At 34.4% G+C, this 21,521-nt stretch overlaps 1 protein-coding gene, 1 non-coding gene and 1 pseudogene across 2 annotated transcripts; 2 read left to right on the plus strand and 1 right to left on the minus strand.

Moving 5' to 3' along the window:
• The first annotated feature begins 1,019 nt into the window (after positions 1 to 1,019).
• Positions 1,020 to 1,138, plus strand: LOC112476390. The gene has a single exon (XR_003045050.1). It is a non-coding gene; the product is annotated as a 5S ribosomal RNA (ribosomal RNA).
• A 3,334-nt stretch (positions 1,139 to 4,472) lies between these two features.
• Positions 4,473 to 20,898, plus strand: HSD17B13 (hydroxysteroid 17-beta dehydrogenase 13). The gene is given in 8 exon segments (XM_006907566.2): positions 4,473 to 4,682; positions 8,960 to 9,067; positions 9,958 to 10,089; positions 11,587 to 11,693; positions 13,436 to 13,449; positions 13,452 to 13,572; positions 15,694 to 15,810; positions 20,808 to 20,898. Coding segments are annotated over 8 exon segments (900 nt in total).
• Positions 6,389 to 6,680, minus strand: LOC102882701 (annotated as a pseudogene).
• Positions 20,899 to 21,521: the final 623 nt, after the last annotated feature.

The raw sequence follows: 21,521 nt of genomic DNA on the forward strand, positions 1-21,521 counted from the left end.
CAAGAAGACATAACACTTATTAATATCTATGCTCCCAATCAAGGAGCCCCGAAGTATATAAAGCAATTGCTAACATAACTAAAAAGAGAAACAGACCAAAAGACTATTGTAGTAGGGGACCTAACTACCCCACCGTCAGATATAGACAGATCACCCAAACAGAAAATTGATTAAAAAAATAACATCTTTAAATGACACATTAGAACAACTGGACATAATTGGCATTTACTGAGCCTTTCATCCCAAAACAGCTACTTATAGATTCTTCTCTAGTACACATGGAACATTCTCAGGAATCAACCACATACTGGGACACAGAGGTAACCTCAACAAATATAAGAGAGTTGAAATCATACCACCATATTTTCTGATCATAATGTTTTGAAACTAGAGATCAACTGCAGAAAGAAATCAGGAAGAACCACAACTACATGGAGATTAAACAACATGCTACTGTAGAATGACTGGGTCAGAGAAAAAATAAAAAGAGAGATCAAGAGATACATAGAAACGAATGACAACTATAGTACAACATATCAAAACCATCCTGAGAAAAAGAGTGGAGGTATCACTCTGCCCGACTTCGAATTATACTACAAAGCAACAATACAAAATGGCATGGCATTGGCAGAAAAACAGACATACAGACTAGTGGATCAGAATTGTTAGTCCAGAAATAAAACTGTGTTTATGTGAGCAAATAATGACAATTTTTGACCAAAAAGCTGAAAACATACAGTAGAGAAAGAAAAGCCTCTTTAATAAATTGTTCTGGGAAAACTGGAAAGCCACCTGCAAAAGAATGAAACTAGATTGTTGTCTATCACCACAGACCAAAATTATCTCAAATGGATTAAGGACCTGAAATAAGACCTAAAACAATAATACACATAGAAGAAAACATAGAAACTAAACTCAAGGACCTTGGACTTAAAGATTTTATGAATTTGACCTCAAAGGCAAAGGAAGTAAAAGCAAAAATAAATGAATGAGACTATATCAAACTAAAAAGCTTCTGCATCTATGGCCATGCCAGCCTGAACGCACCCGATCCCATCTGATCTCAGAAGCTAAGCAGGGTCGGGCCTGGTTAGTACTTGGATGGGAGACCACCTGGGAATATCGGGTGCTGTAGGCCTAAAAAGTAAAATAAAATAAATAAAAAGCTTCTGCACAGCAAAAGAAACTGTCAACAAGGTAAAGAGACAACCATCTGAATGGGAAAGTATATTTGCAAGCAACACTTCTGACAAGGGCCTAATATCCAAAATAAACAAAGAACTCATACAACTCAATAACAATGAAAAAACAAACAATCCAGTCAAAAAATGGGCAGAGGACCTGAACAGACACTTCTCCCAAGAAGATATATAAATAGCCAACAAACATGTGAAAAGATGCTCAATATCACTAGCTATTAGGGAAAAATCACAATAAGATACATCTCACACCTATTAGAATAGCTGTTATCAACAGGACAAGTAATAACAAATGTTGGAGAAGATGTGGAGAAAAAGTAACCCTCATACACTACTGGTGGGACTGCAAATTGATACAGCCACTATGGAAAACAGTATGAAGTTTCCTCAAAAAACTAAGAATTGATCTACTATATAATCCAGCAATCCCTCTACTGGATATTTATCCCAAAGATTTAAAAAATCATATCCATAAAGATATTTGTACAATGATGTTCACAGCAGCATTATTCACTTTGACTAGGACATGGAAGCAACCAAAGTGCCCCACAACAGATGATTGGATAAAGAAGCTGTGGTACATATATACAATGGACTATTACTCAGCCATAAGAAGAGATGAAATATTGCCATTTGCGACATGGATGGACTTCGAGATAATCATGCTAAGTGATTAATAAGCTAGTGATAATCATGCTAAGTGATTAATAAGCTAGACAGAAAAAGTTGAAAATCACATGATATCACTTATATGTGGGATATAAACCTAAAAGCAACAAAGGAACAGGACAGAGACTCGTGGACATGGACTATAGACTAGTGGTTACCAGAGGGTAGGGGTTGGGGGCTGATGTAGATGGGCTAAAAGGGGTCAAATATGTGGTGATAGAAGAAATCTAACTATAGGAGCCGAACACACAATGCAGTATAGATATGCCTTACTGTTAAATTGTATACCTGAAATTTATTGGATTTCGTTAACCAATGTCACAATAAATAGATAGATAGATAGATAGATAGATAGATAGATAGATAGATAGATAGATATCGAATACCAAATAAATAAATAATTAAACCACATATGTTCATATTTCACTGCCTCCATTTAAACTTCACTGCAAACCTGCGTGCCGAATGATATAGTCGAGTACTCTTTTTTTTTTTTTTTTATAAATACACACATAGTTAAAACTTAAAGAAGCAATTATACTCCCTCCAATGCAATATGGTATAACCTTTGTCAGGGTGTGTCAACCTCGGTACTACTGACATTTGGGGCTGGATAAGTCTTTCAGCAGCATCCCTGTTCTTTACCCACTAGATGCCAGTAGCATGCCTGAGTTGTGACAACCAAAAATGTCTCTAGACATGATAAAATGTCCCCTGTGGGGCAAAAGTACCCCTGGTTGTGAACGACTCAGTTGTCTGGTTTTAACATAGCTGGTTTAAGTTAAGAGTTGGGCTCTGCAATCAGACTTCCCGAGTTGGAATCCTTATTTTACCTCTTACCAACGATGTGACTTTTGACAAGTTACTTAACTTCGTATACATCAGTTTCTTCATCTGTACAATGCAAATTTTAATAATATCTCCCTCAAATATTCCTTGTGAGGATTAAGTAGTTGATATGTAAAGGCTTTAAATCACTCTATGCATATGGTAAGTGCTTCATAAATTTAAACTATTACTATTATTACTGTCACACCACTTTTTTTATTGTAGTAAAATATACATAACATAAAGTCTACTATTTTAACCATTTTTTAAATGTACAATTCATTGTCATTAAGTAAAATCACATTGCTGTGCAATTCTCACTAACATCCATTTCCTTAACTTTTTCATCATCCCAAATTGAAACTCCAGACTTCTTAAAAAGCAACTCCTGCTTCTCCTCCCCCACCAACCCATCCCTGGTAACCACCATTCTACTTTCTATCTCTGTGTATTTGACTATTCTAGATACCTCGTATTAGTGGAATCATACAATACTTGTCCTTTTGTCTCTGGCTTATTTCACTTAGCATAACATTTTCAAGGTTCATCCATGTTGTAGCATGTACTAGAATTGCATTCCTTTTTTAGGGATGAATAATCTTGCATTGTATGTATATAACGCATTTTGTTTATCCATTCATCTATTGATGGACACTTATTGCATTGTATGTATATAATGCATTTTGTTTATCCATTCATCTATTGATGGGCACTTGGATAGTGTCTGCTTTGGGATATTGGAAATAACACAACCTTTTTTATCATAATTTATTCATTAATTCTCTCATTTATTTGGTTTTCAGTAAACATTTATTAAATATTCGTAAATTCACCAAGCGCTGTAACTAGATAGTAGGTTACAAAGATAAAATAATTAAAGGGGCTGCTGTTGAACTTTTTTACTAAATATAAAATAAAGCTATTTAAATTAAGTAGCTTTTGAGATTTCTGTAATATATGTTGGGCCTTGGGCTTAGTGCTTTGATACTGAGAACAAGGAAAGTGTTTCAGAGTTTGGCCAGCAAAACAGACCAATAGGAGGCATACATGAAGTGATTTACTGCAGAGTTGGCTCACATGATATTGTGTCTGGCTAGGCATGTCCTAAATCTGGGAGGCAAGCTCTCCAAGCTAGCACTGCTGCACTTGGGCTGTAGCTGCTGTCATAGGCAGAATTTCTGTAACACCACCTTTAAGTGGAGACTTCTGGCTCATTGTCTAATGCTCTTTCCCAAATTATCACAAGGAAACAGTGCTTTATATAGCGTACATTCTCCCCTAAACTAAAGAGGTTTTCAGGGAAATGGGCATCTCATGTAAAATGATGAGCTAACTGAAATTGCTGCTGAGCGTTCATGAATAAATTAATCAAACTAAGCTTGGTTGGCCCATACTTTAAGTTTCTTAAAAACAATATCTCTACTTTTTCCTTTTCCTTCATTAAAAAAACAAAAAGTTTACAGAGATACCAGTAGCTGATGCAATAACTAGAATTATTTGTTAATCACAGTACAAAACTGCTTCTCAGACAAGCAATTCCATAGACCAGTTTACCTAGGATTCATTCCCTTGACTCTGTACCAAGCTATTAGTGGCAACCGGCACTACTTCCAAAGTTCGATGTAACACGCCCCTTAGAATATATAGCCTGCCTGCAAATCTGATTTAAATCAATACCTGGAGCACAGCTCTTCCCCAGAATTCTGTCCAAAAGGGTGGTTCTCTGCTGGGACTAAAGAAGGACTGAGCCAGAGGAGATGCAAACAGAGCAGAACCATGAACCTTGTCTTAGATCTCCTCCTGCTTCTTGCCACCATCATTTATTCCTACTTGGAGTCCTTGGTGAAGATTTTCATTCCAAAGAGGAAAAAATCTGTAGCTGGAGAGATTGTTCTCATTACAGGAGCCGGGCATGGGACAGGAAGAATGATTGCCTATGAATTTGCAAAACAGAAGAACAAACTGGTTCTGTGGGATATTAATAAGGTAATGAATTCATTTGGCCATCTTCTAAAGTCACAAAGTAAGACATATGTTTAAAAAATTATTTGACTTAACATCTGCTTAGCTTTGTATTTTTCTTTTTCAAAGTTTCGATAACTAAGTTCCTTGGAATCTTATTCTATAGATGCATCAAGACAGGTTGATGAAAAGAACATAATTAAGACCTAAGCAGTGATTTTTATGCCATGACAAATAGGTTGATAACACAGACTCAGATGCCAGGCTAATTCCAAGCTGTTTAACTTGGGCAGTCACTGAATTTCTCTGGGCCTCCGTCTTTTTATCTCTATAAAAAAGGTAATACCTCATGGGATGGGCAAGAATGAGTTAGCAAACTATAGCTAATGGGCCAAACCTAGCCCATGGTCTGACTTTTGAGCAAAGAATATATTTTTTTACATTTTTAAAGGGTTATCAGAGCAAAAACTAAACAAAGTAAAAAAGAAGAACGTGAGACAAGACCTCTAAGTGCTTCCTCTCAACACTAAAATATTTACTATTTGGCTTTTTAAAGAAACAAAATGCCAACCCCTGGGCAAGAGGATTCATTGAGTAAATATTTTAAGTGCCAATGCTTGGCTGTAGTAAACATTAGTTGGTTAAATAAAACCTATATGCACTGAGTCGGGCTTTCTTCAGGGCATTCATACTTTTCTTGTACTCTTATTTGTAAACACCATATTAACTATTCAAAATAAAACCGAAGTAACTGAAATTTTGTATCATTTTCCCCGAACTTGTGAATTCTGGTAAGGCCACAAACATATGCACAGAAAAAGTGTTTAAAGGAATTTAAGATTAGAAAAATTGTGAAGGCTGTTTCGAGAATCAGATTACAGTGAGATTTTAATTGCCATTATCACTTTCTCATGTTCTTTGCTGCCATGTATAGTTGACACCTATTTCCTTTTTTTTTTTCTTTTGTAGTTGAGATTTTATTAGTTGATTTGAGGATAAATAGACAGTTGTTCAATGTGTACACTATTCTTAACATATGTACCAAAAGGCTAAAAAGTCGTGTATTTGTGATTCTTTTCTAAACAGTTATTCCAGTGACTTTCCAGCTTAAAATTTGGAGGCTAATTTTAATACCAGTATCTTCAAATTGTTATTCGAAGGTCCTACTAATTCACAATTTAATAACATATACATTACATAATCAAAATTTCAATCTTTCACAGCACATTAACAAAGTTACTAGGAAAACTGAATGACCACCACCAAAGATGCTACAGCGTGCACAAAATTTTGACAGGGAAAGCCAAGAACAAGGAGTGGTTTTCTTTAGAAAATAGTTCTAACAAAAACATGGGAGTAGAAAGAATTTAAAATGTTCAAGACATATTAATGCATGACTGACTCCAAATTACCATTTAGTATGCTTTATATTATAGGATGTAAAAACTACCCCCATCTAGGGAAAGTTACACCCAAGACAATCAAAGCCTCCCATATTCAATATTCCACTATTTTCTGGTTGTATAAAAAAAAAAAAAAAACAACAACAAATGATTTCACCTCTTAGAAAAAAATTTACACTTAAAAAATGGGATGAAATGGAATTCCCTTCTTAAAAAATGTTTCTAGAGCTACTAAAACCTTTGCATTCACAAAATAGTTGATAAAAATGTTTCTCTGGATTGTTCAAGAAGCGGGACGCAACCACTGATAAGACGTGGTATGCGGTATTAGTCTGACTTGGCTTCTTTCTATCCTGCTGCTTCAGAGGCTGGACTCTCCTCGTTTTGAGTTTCCCCGTTTTCTGCAGTAAGTCTTCTTTAGTTTCTCGGTTAGCCACTTCCGCCTGTTTTTCCCTTTGCTCCCCTTTTCCTTTTAGTTTACACTTTTTTTGTCTGCAGATTCATCCTTTCCTCGTCTTTTATGGCTTCGTTTCCACTTTTGCAGAAGCAGGTTTAGCTGACCACTTGGCGGGCCTCTTCTTGGGGCACCCTCGGAGGAGCTGATTTTCCTCTTGGTCATCGCGGGCGCGGGGTGGCGGGGAGGGTGGAGGTGCGGGAGCAGCGTGCCTGGTGCCTGCGGGCCGCCACACACCTGCAACGCTGGGCTCCTTGGCAGCTGCCGTTCCTCCCGCTGCTAGAGCTACTGGGCGACACATATTTTCTTAAGGCCTTCAAAAGTATCTCTTGAACTTAGAAAACTAGTTCTTCTCCGGTTCTTTCTAGATAGTGAAGAATGTTATACAAAGAAAAGTTATACATTTTTATATAACAGATATGAGCATTTATATAATAGACACTAAGTTAATATACATGGAAGTGATTTGTCATTGGTTTGGTTCATGAAGAGATTCCAATGAACTTTCTAGAAGAGGACAAGATTTACAAATTGAAAAATTGTTTTCTGCTGTTCTCGGCATTTATCAAAAAATATGAAACAGTATAAACTCATGAAAATCTTTACGAAATCTAACCTTTAGATCTCTTTCTAGATGTGTATTTTGTGTATTTATTACATTTTTAAAGTATATTTTAAAATTTCCAGTGACAAGTGAAAAGCAAAATGAGAAAGTACTACTATTAAAAATGACTTAAATAAGATTCTGTCTGAAGGATGGGTCTCCTAACCTCCCAAGGTCTCTTCAAATCCTTGACTTTTATGGTTAAACATTTAAAGTATTAAATGATCCACCCTTCACCTGTAAATGTAACTTAGCTCTCCTTTACCAACTGCCTTTGTGTTACAGCTGGCTTCTTTTGCCTTAGAGCCATGTTAGCAGTTTGCTCTCTTCCCCTCTAAATCGTTACTTGAGGAACAGTGGGATAAGTGGAGCAAACAATGAACACTGGAGTTGACGCTAAAGCAAGCAATTTGCTTACAAAAAGACAAGGCATTACAATTTGCAGTGCTCTATTCTAGCTCAATAAAAGCATCTGATGAAAGCTCTGGTTAACAATGCTCTCTGGTGGCCTTGAATTTAGAGACAAAAGAGTGTCTAATGGTTCTTGTAATCTGGAAATGAGTAAGTTATCAGCTGAAGCCTAGACTGGTAAACAACACTCCTGTCCTCCCTCTTTACTCTTCTGTAAGCCCCCAGGGGTCTATGAAGGGACATTGGCTCTGTGACTAAGCTTCCTAATTTCTATTCTTTTCTTTTCTTTGGGATTTCAGCTGTTGCTCCAGGGTATAGTCCACTCTAGTGAAATTCAAAGAACCTAGGGAGGCAACACTGGCTAATGAAGATCACCTGCCACACATTTGGCAACCGCCCTGAATAACAGCTATACCACTAACATCTCAACATGCGAAAAGGGCTTTTCATGTGTCCTTGCCCCTTCATCACAGAGAAGAGTTTACAAATTGTGAGAGGAAAAAGTATGATTTTTAAAACCCTATAATCTTCTCTATAAAAGTCAACAGATGTCAAAACTTTAAAAAAATTCTAATTTTCAAGAAATGCCAGGTCAAGAAACATCAGGGCAATTTCATCTTAGGAAAGAGATCTTCGAATTTAGAGTGAAAATAAATTGCTATCTCCATGTCCTGGATTTATATGCGAAGTTATTACTAAGTGAGAAATCTATCCAGTGGCCCTTGCCCATTTTCACACCAGAACACTTGAAGAATATAATATTATATCCTCAAGAGTAGTAGCACTGTCTCCCTATGAAAGTCTTCCTCTAATAAGGATTCTTCTTTCTCTTTCTTTTTTAGAAGGTTAAATCAGAACCATCAATAAAAGTATGATAGGCAGAGATATGTATACTATAGTTTAAGATTACCACTAGTTTAAAATTGCTACTTGGTACTTACCTGCCTATTACGTAGTTGGTGCTCAACAAATAAATGTTAAATGAATTGTTGAGTTTTCTTTTCTTCTCCATTCTCAAACACTCAAACATCTCCTTTCATGACACCACATTGAGCAACATATTTCAAGCATGTTCTTCAGGCTCTGAGAGTAGCCTGCTTTTACGAAACTGCCTCCTGGAGAACTAACCTAAGATGAAAAACTGGAGAAATGGAATATTTTTTTTTTTTGCTTTGTGAAGAATGGCTAAGACTGTAGCAAACCAAGGTAAAAACACATAACTAATGAGCATTGATTCCCTCACAGAAAAGCCATGTATAACCTGTGCAAATTATGCCAGCAGTGTCTCTTATGAAATTTTCTTACAAATAAGGGGGACATTTTGGAGTTGAATTTTAATCCTTAAAAATCTTTATTCACCAATGCTTTCTCTCTCACTCTTGCCCTCTGACTGACCTACATCATTGTGAATTTTTTTTCCCAATGACAGCACGGTGTTGAGGAAACTGCAGCAAAATGTAGAAAACTAGGAGCCACTGCGTATGCTTTTGCAGTAGACTGCAGTAACCAAGAAGAGATCTATAAGTCTGTAAACCAGGTGAGACTTCAGGATACAAGTTTCTTCAAGTGATTTTTGTACTCACTGCCACTGACGTGGAAAATGAAAATGTTCTTTATGACTGCCTGATTTAAATTAGATTTTTAGCCTTTGCTAACAGAGGTAGTGAACAAGGAAAAACATACTTTTTCCTTGCATGTAATCCAGTCAACTCTGCCTATTATTATTGTTTCATATTATTAATCAATTTCATTCTGATCAGAAACTTGAGTGCTTCGGCAGCTCATATACTAAAACTGATTAGAAGCTTGAGCAGTGGTATAGAGAAAAAAATCTATCACCAAGAAAAAGGATCACTTTCTAGTTTTATTTCACTCTGTTACTATTCTAGTAATTTTTTTTTCCTTTTATTTCCTTTGCGGGATTTAATTTATGTTGATGCTAATTTAGTCCTCCATAGAAAATATAATCTCAAAAATTATTGTAAAAATCTTAAAAGAATAAATATCAACTACAATGAACCAAGCACTTTGATAAGCTACTGAATTCTTTAATCACTGCAATAACCATGTTAACCTTGACAGATGTATGTGGTGGAACAAGATTGCTCAATCAGCAATTTAAAAATGTTTGGTGAGAATTTATATATCAATTAATGAACACAAATTTAATTTCATTTTATTGACGAGCTTTAAAAATCCATGATGTTCTGGGTACTGAAATTTAGATGTTAAAAAAATTAAAAACAGTTTACTAGCTTTATGACAGTGTTTCCTTTACATCTACTATTTGGGCTAAAGCTCTTTCCTGCCTAAACTCTGAGAAATGTCATCAAATAGAATAAAGAATCTAATTTTTGGATGATATCAGCCCCCAAACTTTGAGTTTCTATAACACACCCAATGAATGTGTTCTTTCCACTTCAAAAGGTGAAGAAAGAGGTGGGTAATGTAACCATTGTGGTGAATAATGCTGGGGTAATATATCCAGCTGATCTTCTTAGTACCAAGGATGAAGAGATTACCAAAACATTTAAGGTCAACATCCTAGGCCATTTTTGGGTGAGTATGAGCCAGAAACATTTCTTATCTATTCATGTTTAATACCTCCTCTTAAGGTACATGACATTCATAATTGAGTTCATATTATTCTGGGTGGAGACTGATTAGATCTTTACCTTAAATGAAGATTTATCAAATTAGTTTGAGTGGAAGAGTCTCTGACAGAAGGGCACAGAGTTCCAGGGAAAAAAACTCACCAAAATATAGGTTAGTCTGTCTTATCCACCAGTATCTAACACAAAGCCTGGCCCAAAAAAATATTTATTGGAATTTGCTAAGGATTGTCAGTGTATATTGTTTTAGTGCTTTAGAGGAAATACATGTAGTGTACATTCATTTGTGAATGTATGTGTGTGTATACATACATTCATGTCATGGAATTTTAGAACTGAATAAGGATAATAGAAATCACAGCTCAGATATATACAGGGATTGAGGATTCTTTTGGGTGGGACTTTGAGACCAGCTCTAGATCCATACTGGAACTTAGAAAGACCTATTATAATTGGCTAGTTTTATGGGAGACTGAAGTATTCCTATGTAGATATCATTTATGTAAATTAATCTACTAGTGCCTCAATATTAGTGTAGAACCTAGGACAAAACTGGATCCTGAAAGAGAGAAGAAAAAGAGAGATGTATCCCACCATCTTTCCTAGCCCCTCATACATGCTAATGAGAGCTAATTATTATGCCTACCAAACTACATGGAGACTTCATAAATTAGTAATCTATAGTGGCATAACAAATTATACCAATACTTAGTGACTTAAAGCAACACAATAAGCGTTCATTTTCATCTCACAGTTTCTGAAAGTTGGGAATATTGGGGATGGCTTGGTTTGGCAGTTCTGTCTCTTTGAATTTTCATAGGGTCCATAGGGTGGATTTATAAAATTCTCATAAAATATTATTGATATTTCTCATAAAATAGTAAAGCTTCTTGGAGATTAAGACTGTTTCCTATAACATCAACGTGTAATACACATTTAGATACTAAATCTAATCATATTGCACAATGATTGTGGGTCAGTACAAAACTCTTAGCTTGTTCTACACAACTGTCTTGTCTAATCACAGGATTTCAGCTCTTCTCATTAGAATGGTAAAGCCTCAAATCCCCCAAAATTACATGATACCAAATTACCATGAGGAATTTTTTTTTTCAGTTCTGAAAACTCTGAATTTTTTCCTTAGTAATATTTTTAGATGACATATCCATAAAGGAGATATTTGATTCCCTTTGAGGGGAAGAAGGGGAAATATTAAGATGAATTATTAGCATGTGATATGCAGGGCACAGTACTCAATGCCAGCTCAGACCAATATATTTTAATCTTTTTCATTTCTATCATTGTATAGAAGTAATATGAAACTTGGCACATATTTCATTGAAAAAATTGTCTCAAATGCCATTTTGTCTTAAAAATAAAACTACTTGATTTGAGAACTTAACAGCTATGTATTGTTTCTCTTCTTTCTGCAATGACCCTTAAGATCACAAAAGCACTTCTTCCATCAATGATGAAGACAAATCATGGCCACATTGTCACAGTGGCTTCAGTGGCCGGCCATATGGGGTTTACTTATGCTATTCCATATTGGTAAGTAGTATTTTCCAGCAGTGTTATATATTTTTATATTTTTAAGAGTTTATTAGACCTCAAATTCCAATCCTCAAAGCAGGGTAATTAGGAATTAAAGAGATTATCAAGTAATTTAAAATAAACTTTTTTAAAAAAATGACTTCTAAAACAATGAAACTGGCTTTAATTATTTAAAATATTTTAAGATTTTTGAAATCTCCTCTGTAGACTTATGAAAGAAAACAGTGATGCCGAACATGTTTCTATTATATCCTGGAATGAGTAGATGTTGATAAAGGAAACAGGGAATCTACAGACTAAGAAGCCAAATGTACAGGAGTCCTAATGAACATAAATCTATGGCCTGGACGCTCAAGATAAGCTAACAAGAGTGACCCTGAGATCAAAACATTTTCCAGTGTGCTTGGAAAAGATTGTGTGTGTGTGTGTGTGTGTGTGTGTGTGTGTGTGCGTGAGAGAGAGAGAGAGAGAGAAATTGATTGATTGATTGATTGATTGATTGATTAAGGCTCTACCTGATATAAGAGATCTAGATAGCATACTCCACGCTCTACCAAGGACGTAGAGAGAAAGAGGTGGAGGACCCTAAGGATACATTATTTGCAAAACTACTTTTTCCTTGTAAACTCCTCTAATGGCATCTTATTTTCTTACTTCTGCTTTATATCAACCTCACAGAAAATTTAACTTGTTAACATTTGGCCAGTTCTTTTTGTAACTGCCAACACATGTGTATAACCGTGTGGATAGATAGTTAGTTGATCTATTATTTACTAATACATTCATATAAATTCAAGTTTAAATTTAGTCATAGATCAGATTATTTCCAAAACTAAATGCAGTCATGGATATAGTTAAATTTCAACATAGGTTACAGTGCCATGGCACACACATATAGTTGTTTCAGGGTGCTTCTACCATCTTAAAACACAAATAAGAATTTCACAGATTAAATTTTTGCTATTGTTTTAGTGTTTACAAATGTGGAAACCCAATGTAATAATAATATTCCCTTTTTCCTTCTCCCTTAAGAAAGCGGCCTTTAACTTTATTGTTTATTGTCACCTGGGTCAAAAAATATTAACATTTATATAGATCTTTATAGATCATAAAGTTATTATACATATGCTATTTGATTTAATCCTCAAGTCAGCCTTATATTTTATCTGCATTTTAAATATCAGAAAATCGAAGAAGATAAAACTGTGCTGAAAGGTTGCAAACATACCCATACCACCTGAAGTCTTTTGACTCCAGATCATCACAATAAAATTAAGAAGCCAAAGTGTCAAGAGAGAAACTATCAACTCAGTTTCAAGAGAAAGAACTGTGCAGAATTCCACAGAACTTTGTCTATACAAATATTAGTTATATAGTTTTTCTAAATATGTTTTTCCTGATTCACATTTCTCAAAATAAAAACAGTAATAAAAACCGATTAGAAAACAGTTTGAAGATTGAATAGAAAATCTTACATGAAGGATGGAAAAGTGAGCAGTAAGCAAATCAATAAAACTTATTAGGATTTGTCCTATTGTTATCACTGCTGATTAAGAAATTGATGCATTCAGAATTCTGTGAGATCATATAAGAAAATGTAAATGAAAATGAAAGACCCAGTGGATGATTTGGGGGTTTGGTTTCTACTTGTGCTCAAACCAAATCAACACTGCCTTCTCACAGAAGGCTAAGAAGTGTTTCACTTACCGTAGCAATGATGGTGGATAATTCTCTTACAGTTCCAGCAAATTTGCTGCGTTGGCTTCCACAGAGCTCTGACGTTAGAACTTGAAGCCCTGGGAAAAACTGGTATTAAAACCTCATGTCTCTGCCCAGCTTTTGTGAATACTGGATTCACCAAAAACCCAAGCACAAGGTGAGGTCAAAATGAAGTTAAAATGGGACTATAGCATGGGAAAATGATATGGAAACCATATAAGAAATTTTGGGGTGGGCTAACTGAGAAAACGAAAAAGAAAAAAAGAAAAATATTTTTTCTTATTAATGTTATTGTATTGCCTTTAAGTTTTTACTTTGAAATTAGATGAACAAAGGTTAAAAAACACAGTAGGGACTTGGCAGGAATGATCAGCTGCCAATGAATTAAGCAATTGGGTATTTGTGTTCAGGTGAAAGGCATGCAAGTGTCCTCTCCTGGAAACCACACTCCCAAAATGAATGTTACCTAACATCCTCCTCTCCCATTAGTGATTCATCCTCCTCAAATAGAAGGACGAATCCCATCAATTACAGCACCAGCTAAAAGGGTAGCATAAAATACTGTAACATTTTCCAAACTTGCCTGATCCTAAGAACTTCATTAAAACAACAATGTTCTTAGGCTCTTCCTGAGAGATTCTAATTCAGTAGGCAGGGATAAACTCCAAGAATAAGATGTTTCGTTGTTCTGTTTTGTTTTGTTTTGTTTTTGTTTTGTTTACTAGCATACCAGGTGAGTCTGGAAATAGGTTTGGAATCATTGATATATTAAATATAACCGCATGCATTTGGTCACTGTTACTGCCCCGTTCTCCTTAACAATGCAAATGTTCGTAGGAGCAGCTAAATTGAGTCCCTAACCCCGTAGTCTGCAAGTACTTTATGTCTGGTAAGGGAGGATTTGAATACATAAGAGAAGAGAAATTAGTCCTGAGAGGAGAGGGGAAAAGCAGAGAGGTGAGGACAAGGGCTCTAAAATTAAGCCACCTGCTTCACAAATTTGCCTCAAATTCTAGTATATATTCTGCTGCAGGTTAACAAAATATACTAAGCTCACAAATCTGAAGCCAATTACTTATTGGAAGGGAATTAGTCCTAAATATATTTATTCAAAAGAGCTAATAAATTCCCTTTTAAGCTCAGCCTCAGTTGAAGCTACTGACTCTGAAATTTTGAATGAGATGTGTTGTCTCTGGAGCTGTGTTCATTTCCTGGCGGTAAAGTCATTGACAATGTTAGAGCAGAGTACTGAACAAGTACACAAGATATAAGTAAATACTGTGGTACAGTTGGAACTACTGGCTTTGCTTTTCTTAAAAGGAAATTTGGATTTCCTTGGCAAAGGTTAAAATGTTCATATACTAATGTCAGGCTTGGCTCAGAGACCGGGTCAATGGAACTAAGCAAAAGAAACCTGGCAGGGAGGAGGCAGAACCCAATAATTTAGAAAAGTATTGATTTGTGTTACTCTCTGCTGACTTACTCCGCTCAATGCCATGGAAACTTCAATCACATAATAATCTATAATGAATCTCAGAATATCTCAGGGAAGAAAGTTATAATATTCACTGCTTTCTTAGCTCCTTTACACATTTTTATTCACTGGCCAATCGGTCCAGGCCTAGACATCTGAACTTCGGTGCGATACATTCAATCCCTTTATTTTTTAATTTCCTGTCATCTTGCACTCACCACACTGGGCCTGTGCTTATGAATACTTCTCAAGAATCCATGTACACAGTCTTCAGTATAAGCAAGGTCACATCTCCAGTTGTAATGTAATACTCCCTGTGTACATCTCAACTCTCATTAAACTGCAGCCTAAGCAAGTCGGAGGTGAATCCCAAGTATTAAATGCCCTCAAAACAATCCAGCTTTATGGGATCCCACCACAAGAAAAAAAGTATACTTAGCTAGAAAATTCCCTCCTTGTATCCAACAAGCTCTGAGGAAAGATGTCAGACGTTTCCTTTCCATCCCATGATTAATCTCGCCCACTACTCTTCATTGCCCGTCTCCTCTTCTACCATATAATTTCATTCCACCACTTTTGATATTTTAACTGAGTCAGCATGAAACACACCTACTGGATGTGAAAGTGTTAAGACTGTGATAACAAAACATCAACATGGCATTGGGGGTGGTGAGGATGGCAGGTGTCATTTGTGCAGTTAATATGGAAACATTTAAAATCCTGATTTGGTGAAAAGATAAGTTAATTTTCCTATCTTAGTTAATTCATAAACAACAACAAAACTTTTTTTCTTTTTAATTACAGACTATGGCCTCTATTGGAGCCAGAAGAAGTTGCAAGAACCTTGATAAATGGAATACTCATCAATAAGAAAATGATTTTTGTCCCATCGTATATCAGTACCTCTCTAATACTAGAGAAATAAGTACAAAAACACCTAAAATACTAAAATACCAAAGAGCTAACACTATAAGGAGTATTTCAGTTGTGAAAGACTCCATGCCTGGGGAGAGCAGTTAAGTTTCCTCTGTTATGGACTTACATAATCTGTAAAAAGAAAGTGATTCATTTTTCTCTACCACAGCTACCATCTGCTCCCAATCTTTCCCAGAGACTATTATAACTAAAGAAAAGACAGTTTAAAGAGAATACAAAATAGGGAAGTAGTTGCAAATAAAAAGTCTATTTTTAAAAAAGCCCATTGGGGTTTTGATTGAGATTGCATTGAATACATAGATCAATTGGGGGGAGAATTGACATATTAACAATATTGGGCCTTCCCATCCAAGAACACAAAGAACATAATATGTCTTTTTTTTTTCATTTTCTTCAATATCTCTACACAATATTTTGTAGTTTTACTGTATAAGTCTTACACATCTTTTGTTAGGTTTATCCCAAAGTAGTTTATGTTTTTGATGCTATTGCAAATGGCATTTTAAAAAAACTTTTTATTTTCATTTTTGTTGCTAGTATTTATTTGATTTGCATTTTGATCTTGTATTTAGCAATCTTGCTAAACTCACTTCTAGTAGCTTTTTTTGTAGATTCTAATAGGGTTTTTTTTTTTTTACATAGATGATCATATTTTCTGCAAATAAAAACACGTTTACTTCTTCCTTTCCAATCTTTATGGTTTATTTTTTCTTCATGCCTTATTACACTGGTTAGAAAGAATCTCCTATGTAATGTCAGATAGAATTGGTGAAATCACACATCCAAGTGTTCTTCCTTATCTTAAGAGGAATATATTCAATTATTTTATAATTAAGTATAATGCTAGCTGTACATTTTTTTCATAGATGCTCTCTATCAGGTTGAGGATTTTTGTCAAATGTTTTTACTGAATATATTGGTCTTATGGTCTTTCCATTTAATTTGGTTAAATGGTGAATTACACTGATTGATTTTAAAGACTAAACCAACCCTGCATTGTAATACTGTGATATCTTTGTCTGATTTTCTATCAGGATAATACTGACTCAGAATGAGTTAGAAAGTATTCCCTCTTCTCTCTTCCAGAATAGCTTGTGTGAGATTGGTTTTATTTCTTCTTTAAAAAAATTTGGTGAAATTCATCAGTGAGGCTATCTGGTACTGCTGTTTTCTTTATGGGAAAGTTTGTAACTATAAATTTAATTTCTTTAACAGCTATAGAGCTATTCAGGCTACTAATTTATTTTGGTAATTTGTCTATTTTATCTAAGTTGTTGAACTTATTGGCATAAACTTGTTCAAAATGTTTTCTTCCTGTATTTTTAATATTTTTAGAATCTTTCATTCCTGATGTTGGTAATTTGTGTTTTCTCTCTTATTTTATTCTTATCAGTCTAGCTAGAGGTTTATCAATATATTGATCTGTTTTAAAAAAACTAGCATTTAGTTTAATTAATTTTTTTCTCTATTTTTTTGTGTTCTAGTTCATTAACTTGGGTTCTGATCTTTATTATTGCTTTTATTCTGGTTACCTTCCATTTAATTTTTTTCTTTTTATAGTTTATTAACATGGACATTGAGTTCATTGATTTTTTTCAAATAGCCATATGCTATATGCTATAAATGTTCCCCTGTACTGCTTTAATTCTATCCCTCATATTTTGACATATGTTTTCATTTACATTTTGTTCAAAATACTTTCTAATTTCCCTTTCCTATCATGGGTTATTTAGAAGTGCATTTTTTAGCTTCTAAATATTTAGAGATTTTATAGAAGTTTTTCTGCTACTGATTTCTAATTTAATTCCTTCGTATGACTTGAATATTTGAAATTTATTGAGACATGTTTAAGCTCAGAACATGATATATCTTGGTAAGCATTCTATGTGCGCCTAAAAAAAAAGAGTATTCTCTGTTGTTGAGTGTTGTATAAATATTAGTTTAGGTTAAATTGGTTGATAGTGTTGTTCAGGTTTTCTGTATCTTTACTGATTTTCTGTCTATTCTTTTTATCAATTATTGAGAGGAATCTTGAAATCTCGAACTATAATTTTGAATTTGTCTATTTTTCTTTGTACTTCTGTTTATTTTGCTTCATATATTTTGAAACCCTGTTATTATGTGCATAAGCATTGGGATTATTATGTCCTCTAGATGAAATGACCTCGTTTATCCCTGGTAACATACTTTGCTTTGAAATCTACTTTGTCTAATATTAATATAGCCACTCAGGCTTTTTTAAATTAATGTTATCTTAGTGTATCTTGTTCTATTCTTTTTCTCTTAACCTATTTATTTTCTTATATTTGAAATGTGTTTCTTGTAGGCAATATATAGTTGGGTCTTTTTTTTAATCCGATTTGACAATCTCTGCCTTTTAATTGAGGGTATTTAGACCGTTTGTATTTATGTGATTATATAGTAAGATTTAAAGCTAAATTTAAAGCTTACTATTTTTTTATTTGTTCCATTTATTTGTGTTTCCTTTTTTCTCTTCTTCTGCCTTCTTTTGGGTTAATTGTATTTAGGATATTTTTGCCTAATTAAATTTTTTATATTTCCATTTTATTTCCTTTATTGGCTTATTAGCTATAATTCTGTTTTTCTTGTTTTAGTGATTACTTTAGGGTTCATAGCATGCACCTTTAAATTATCACATTTTACCTTTAAATGATATCATGCCATTTCACCTATGGTCCAAGAACTTTACAATGTATACTTCTATTTCTTCCCTCTCAAGCTTTACACTATTGTTGTCATACATTTTATTTTTATGTTATAAAATACACACTACGTAGTTATTATTCTTGTTTAAACAGCCAGATATCCTTTTAAAGAGATTCAAATAACAAGGAAAATTCTTAAATATTTACCCGTGTAGTTAACATTTCTGACGCTCTTTATTAATTTGTGTAGATCTAGATCTCCATCTGGTATTATTTCTCTTCTGCCTAATGGACATCTTTTAACATTTTGGGAGGAAGTCTGCTAGTTATGAATTCTTCTACCTTTTATATCTTTAACAAATTCTTTATTTTTCCTTAGTTTTTGAAAAACATTTTCAATGAATATGAAATTCTAGATTGATAGTTTTTGTCTTTCAGTACTTAAATAATATTCTCTAACACCTCAATGATCTCCATCTCATCTTTGCTGAAGGCTGTTCTAATTGAAGGGAAGACAGTTTTAAAAGAGGAACAATATAGTTAAGTGACTAAGAATAAAAGCTCCACTTAGGATCAAAAACCACTCTACCACTTACTAGTTTTTGACCATGGACGAGTAACTTAACCTCTATGGCTTCAAATTTCTCACATCTATATAATTCTCATATTATATATATTATGTATAAATATATATATATAATTTAAAATGAGGATGGTGATAATACCACCTTTCTAAGTGTGCCATAAGAATAAAATAACATAATACAAGTAAAGCCCCTACCATTGAAAAGGTACAGAGTCAGATATTAAAGGCTTAGGAAGCAGAACTTATATAGAATGGTAAGAAGAAATATGATTATTTATCTAGAAGAGATAATCACTCAGCCTTCTAAAGGAGAGCTTATAATAAATTGAGATTATATCAATGTGACAATAGCTATTCTATCTTCATAGCCCTTGGGCCTTTCTGAAACAAATCAATGTAAACTATGCTAAACCTTGGAACAGAACAATTTAAGAATGTTGACAAACTGCATTGTTAATCCATATCAATATTCCATTTTAGCTTAAATAGACTAATGTAAGTTAATACAACCTCGACCTCAGAGCAACATCATCTCAAGAGTTGACTAAATTAGTGTCTTGGTGCTGAACTCTGTAGCAAAGGAATTTAATGGGATTCCTACTCTCTTGTGGCTCAAAACAGGTCATGTTAATGTAGAAAAAAATCTAAAATCATAGCAGACTTGCATATGACCAAGACAATATAGTTATTCTACCACAGAATGGGTGTCCCTGTACAATAAACCGGAGGCTTAAAATGTTTGGTATTATTGTGAAGCTGTCATGGTGGTTTGTTACTCAACAATGGAGATTTATTATTAATCTTTGCATTTAATTCCTTTTGCAGAAATAGACAATTCGTGAGCAGATACAATTACTAGCACGAAGGTTTCTTTGTGAGTGTAGTTAAAAAACCTGTAAAAATTCTATTCTTTTATTTGTCTTTCTCCCAGCCAGATCTTCCCTGACCCTTTGCTGATGCTTCCATCTTCCACTCTACTCACTCTCCACCCCAAGACAAGGAAATACAACTTGCATTAGTCAACAATACCAAACTGTTTTTCAGTATGACCTTCTTTACAGAATTTGTTGTCTGCCTTTCTTTCACCTGCCTTTCTTTCATCTGCCTACTCAAATCTTACCCGTCCTTGAATACACAGTTGTCCTTTGAAGCTTTCCTTTACTATTCCAACCCACATTAATCCTCCCTACATTTATAGCCCTTATTTAGAGATGCCTAATATTTTTCAATTATGTGTCAGAATGCCATCTTAGCCTCTAGGCTAAACAATAAGCTCCTCAAACATAGTAGTTGTTTTTAAAGTATTTTAGTCTACCTTATTATAGAGTGCATAATAGAGATTCAGTAAATATTTAAGGAGAGGTAGAGGGATGGATGGAATGGATTCTAGTGATGTCTCTATGAACTCTTAGCATCAAGATTCATTGACAGTTTCAGAAATAAGTCCAGACCTTCAATTAAGATCCTTACTCATATAAGATTTTACTAATATAAAATGAGAAGGTGAGAATACTGGTATATATCAGTGCTTTCTTTATATGTGCATAATGTTTGAACTATGAGTATTAAAAAACACAAAAAGAGAGGGAGAAGTAGATATGAAAGAAGACAGGAAGAACAGTGGAAAATTAAGTGCAAACCAGATAATTCTTGGGTTATTTTAACTAATAACGAAAAAGGACTGTGGTGTCAAAGCTTTTAAATTAAAATTTTTTCATTTTTTTATACAGATTTCTTCCTGAACGTGCCTTGGCAGCTATAAATCATGTACAAAATACTCAGTTTGAAGCAACAGTTGGCCACAAAACCAAAATGAAATGAATTAATGAGCTCCAGTCAGAGCTGTATGCACCTTAATGATGGGGATCTAAATTTAGAGTCAATGTTTCACAGCTTTATTTCACATTTTTCAATGCTGTCAATATTAAAAACATTGGTTTGGCATTAGCAGCAGTCAAATGAACAAGACTAATTACCTGTCTTTCTACTTCTCAAGAATATTAATGTAGTTTTAATACTCAGATCCTTTTTATATTCCATGCCTCTTAAAAACTTCTATTTTTACATAAACATACTTAAAAGGTAATTTTCCTTTAAGATATTTCATTTCTTCTTTCTCTGTTTAAAGGTGGAGAAAGCTACCTCCCTTAGAGTACATATAAAGAGAATTTATTTACACAGGGAATGTTTAAGACTGTCCGCAGTAGTGAGGCCACAAAATGTCAACGAGTACACAGCATGAACTAGTGATTAGAGTTCAAGTTTAAGCAGACAGCTGCGTTCCAAAAGACACACTTAACTTCTATGATATTCAATGTTTGGAAGCTTTCTCTAGCCTCTCCCATTTTCATCAGACTCAAAGAGTGCAACAGTATTCTGGACTTTCTCTCTGAATTCTGTCCCTTGGAGAGCTCTTATATCTACCAACTGTGGGCCTTCCATGC

This window comes from Pteropus alecto, unplaced genomic scaffold (assembly GCF_000325575.1).
Source record: "Pteropus alecto unplaced genomic scaffold, ASM32557v1 scaffold161, whole genome shotgun sequence".
NCBI classification, from domain to species: Eukaryota; Metazoa; Chordata; class Mammalia; order Chiroptera; family Pteropodidae; genus Pteropus; species Pteropus alecto.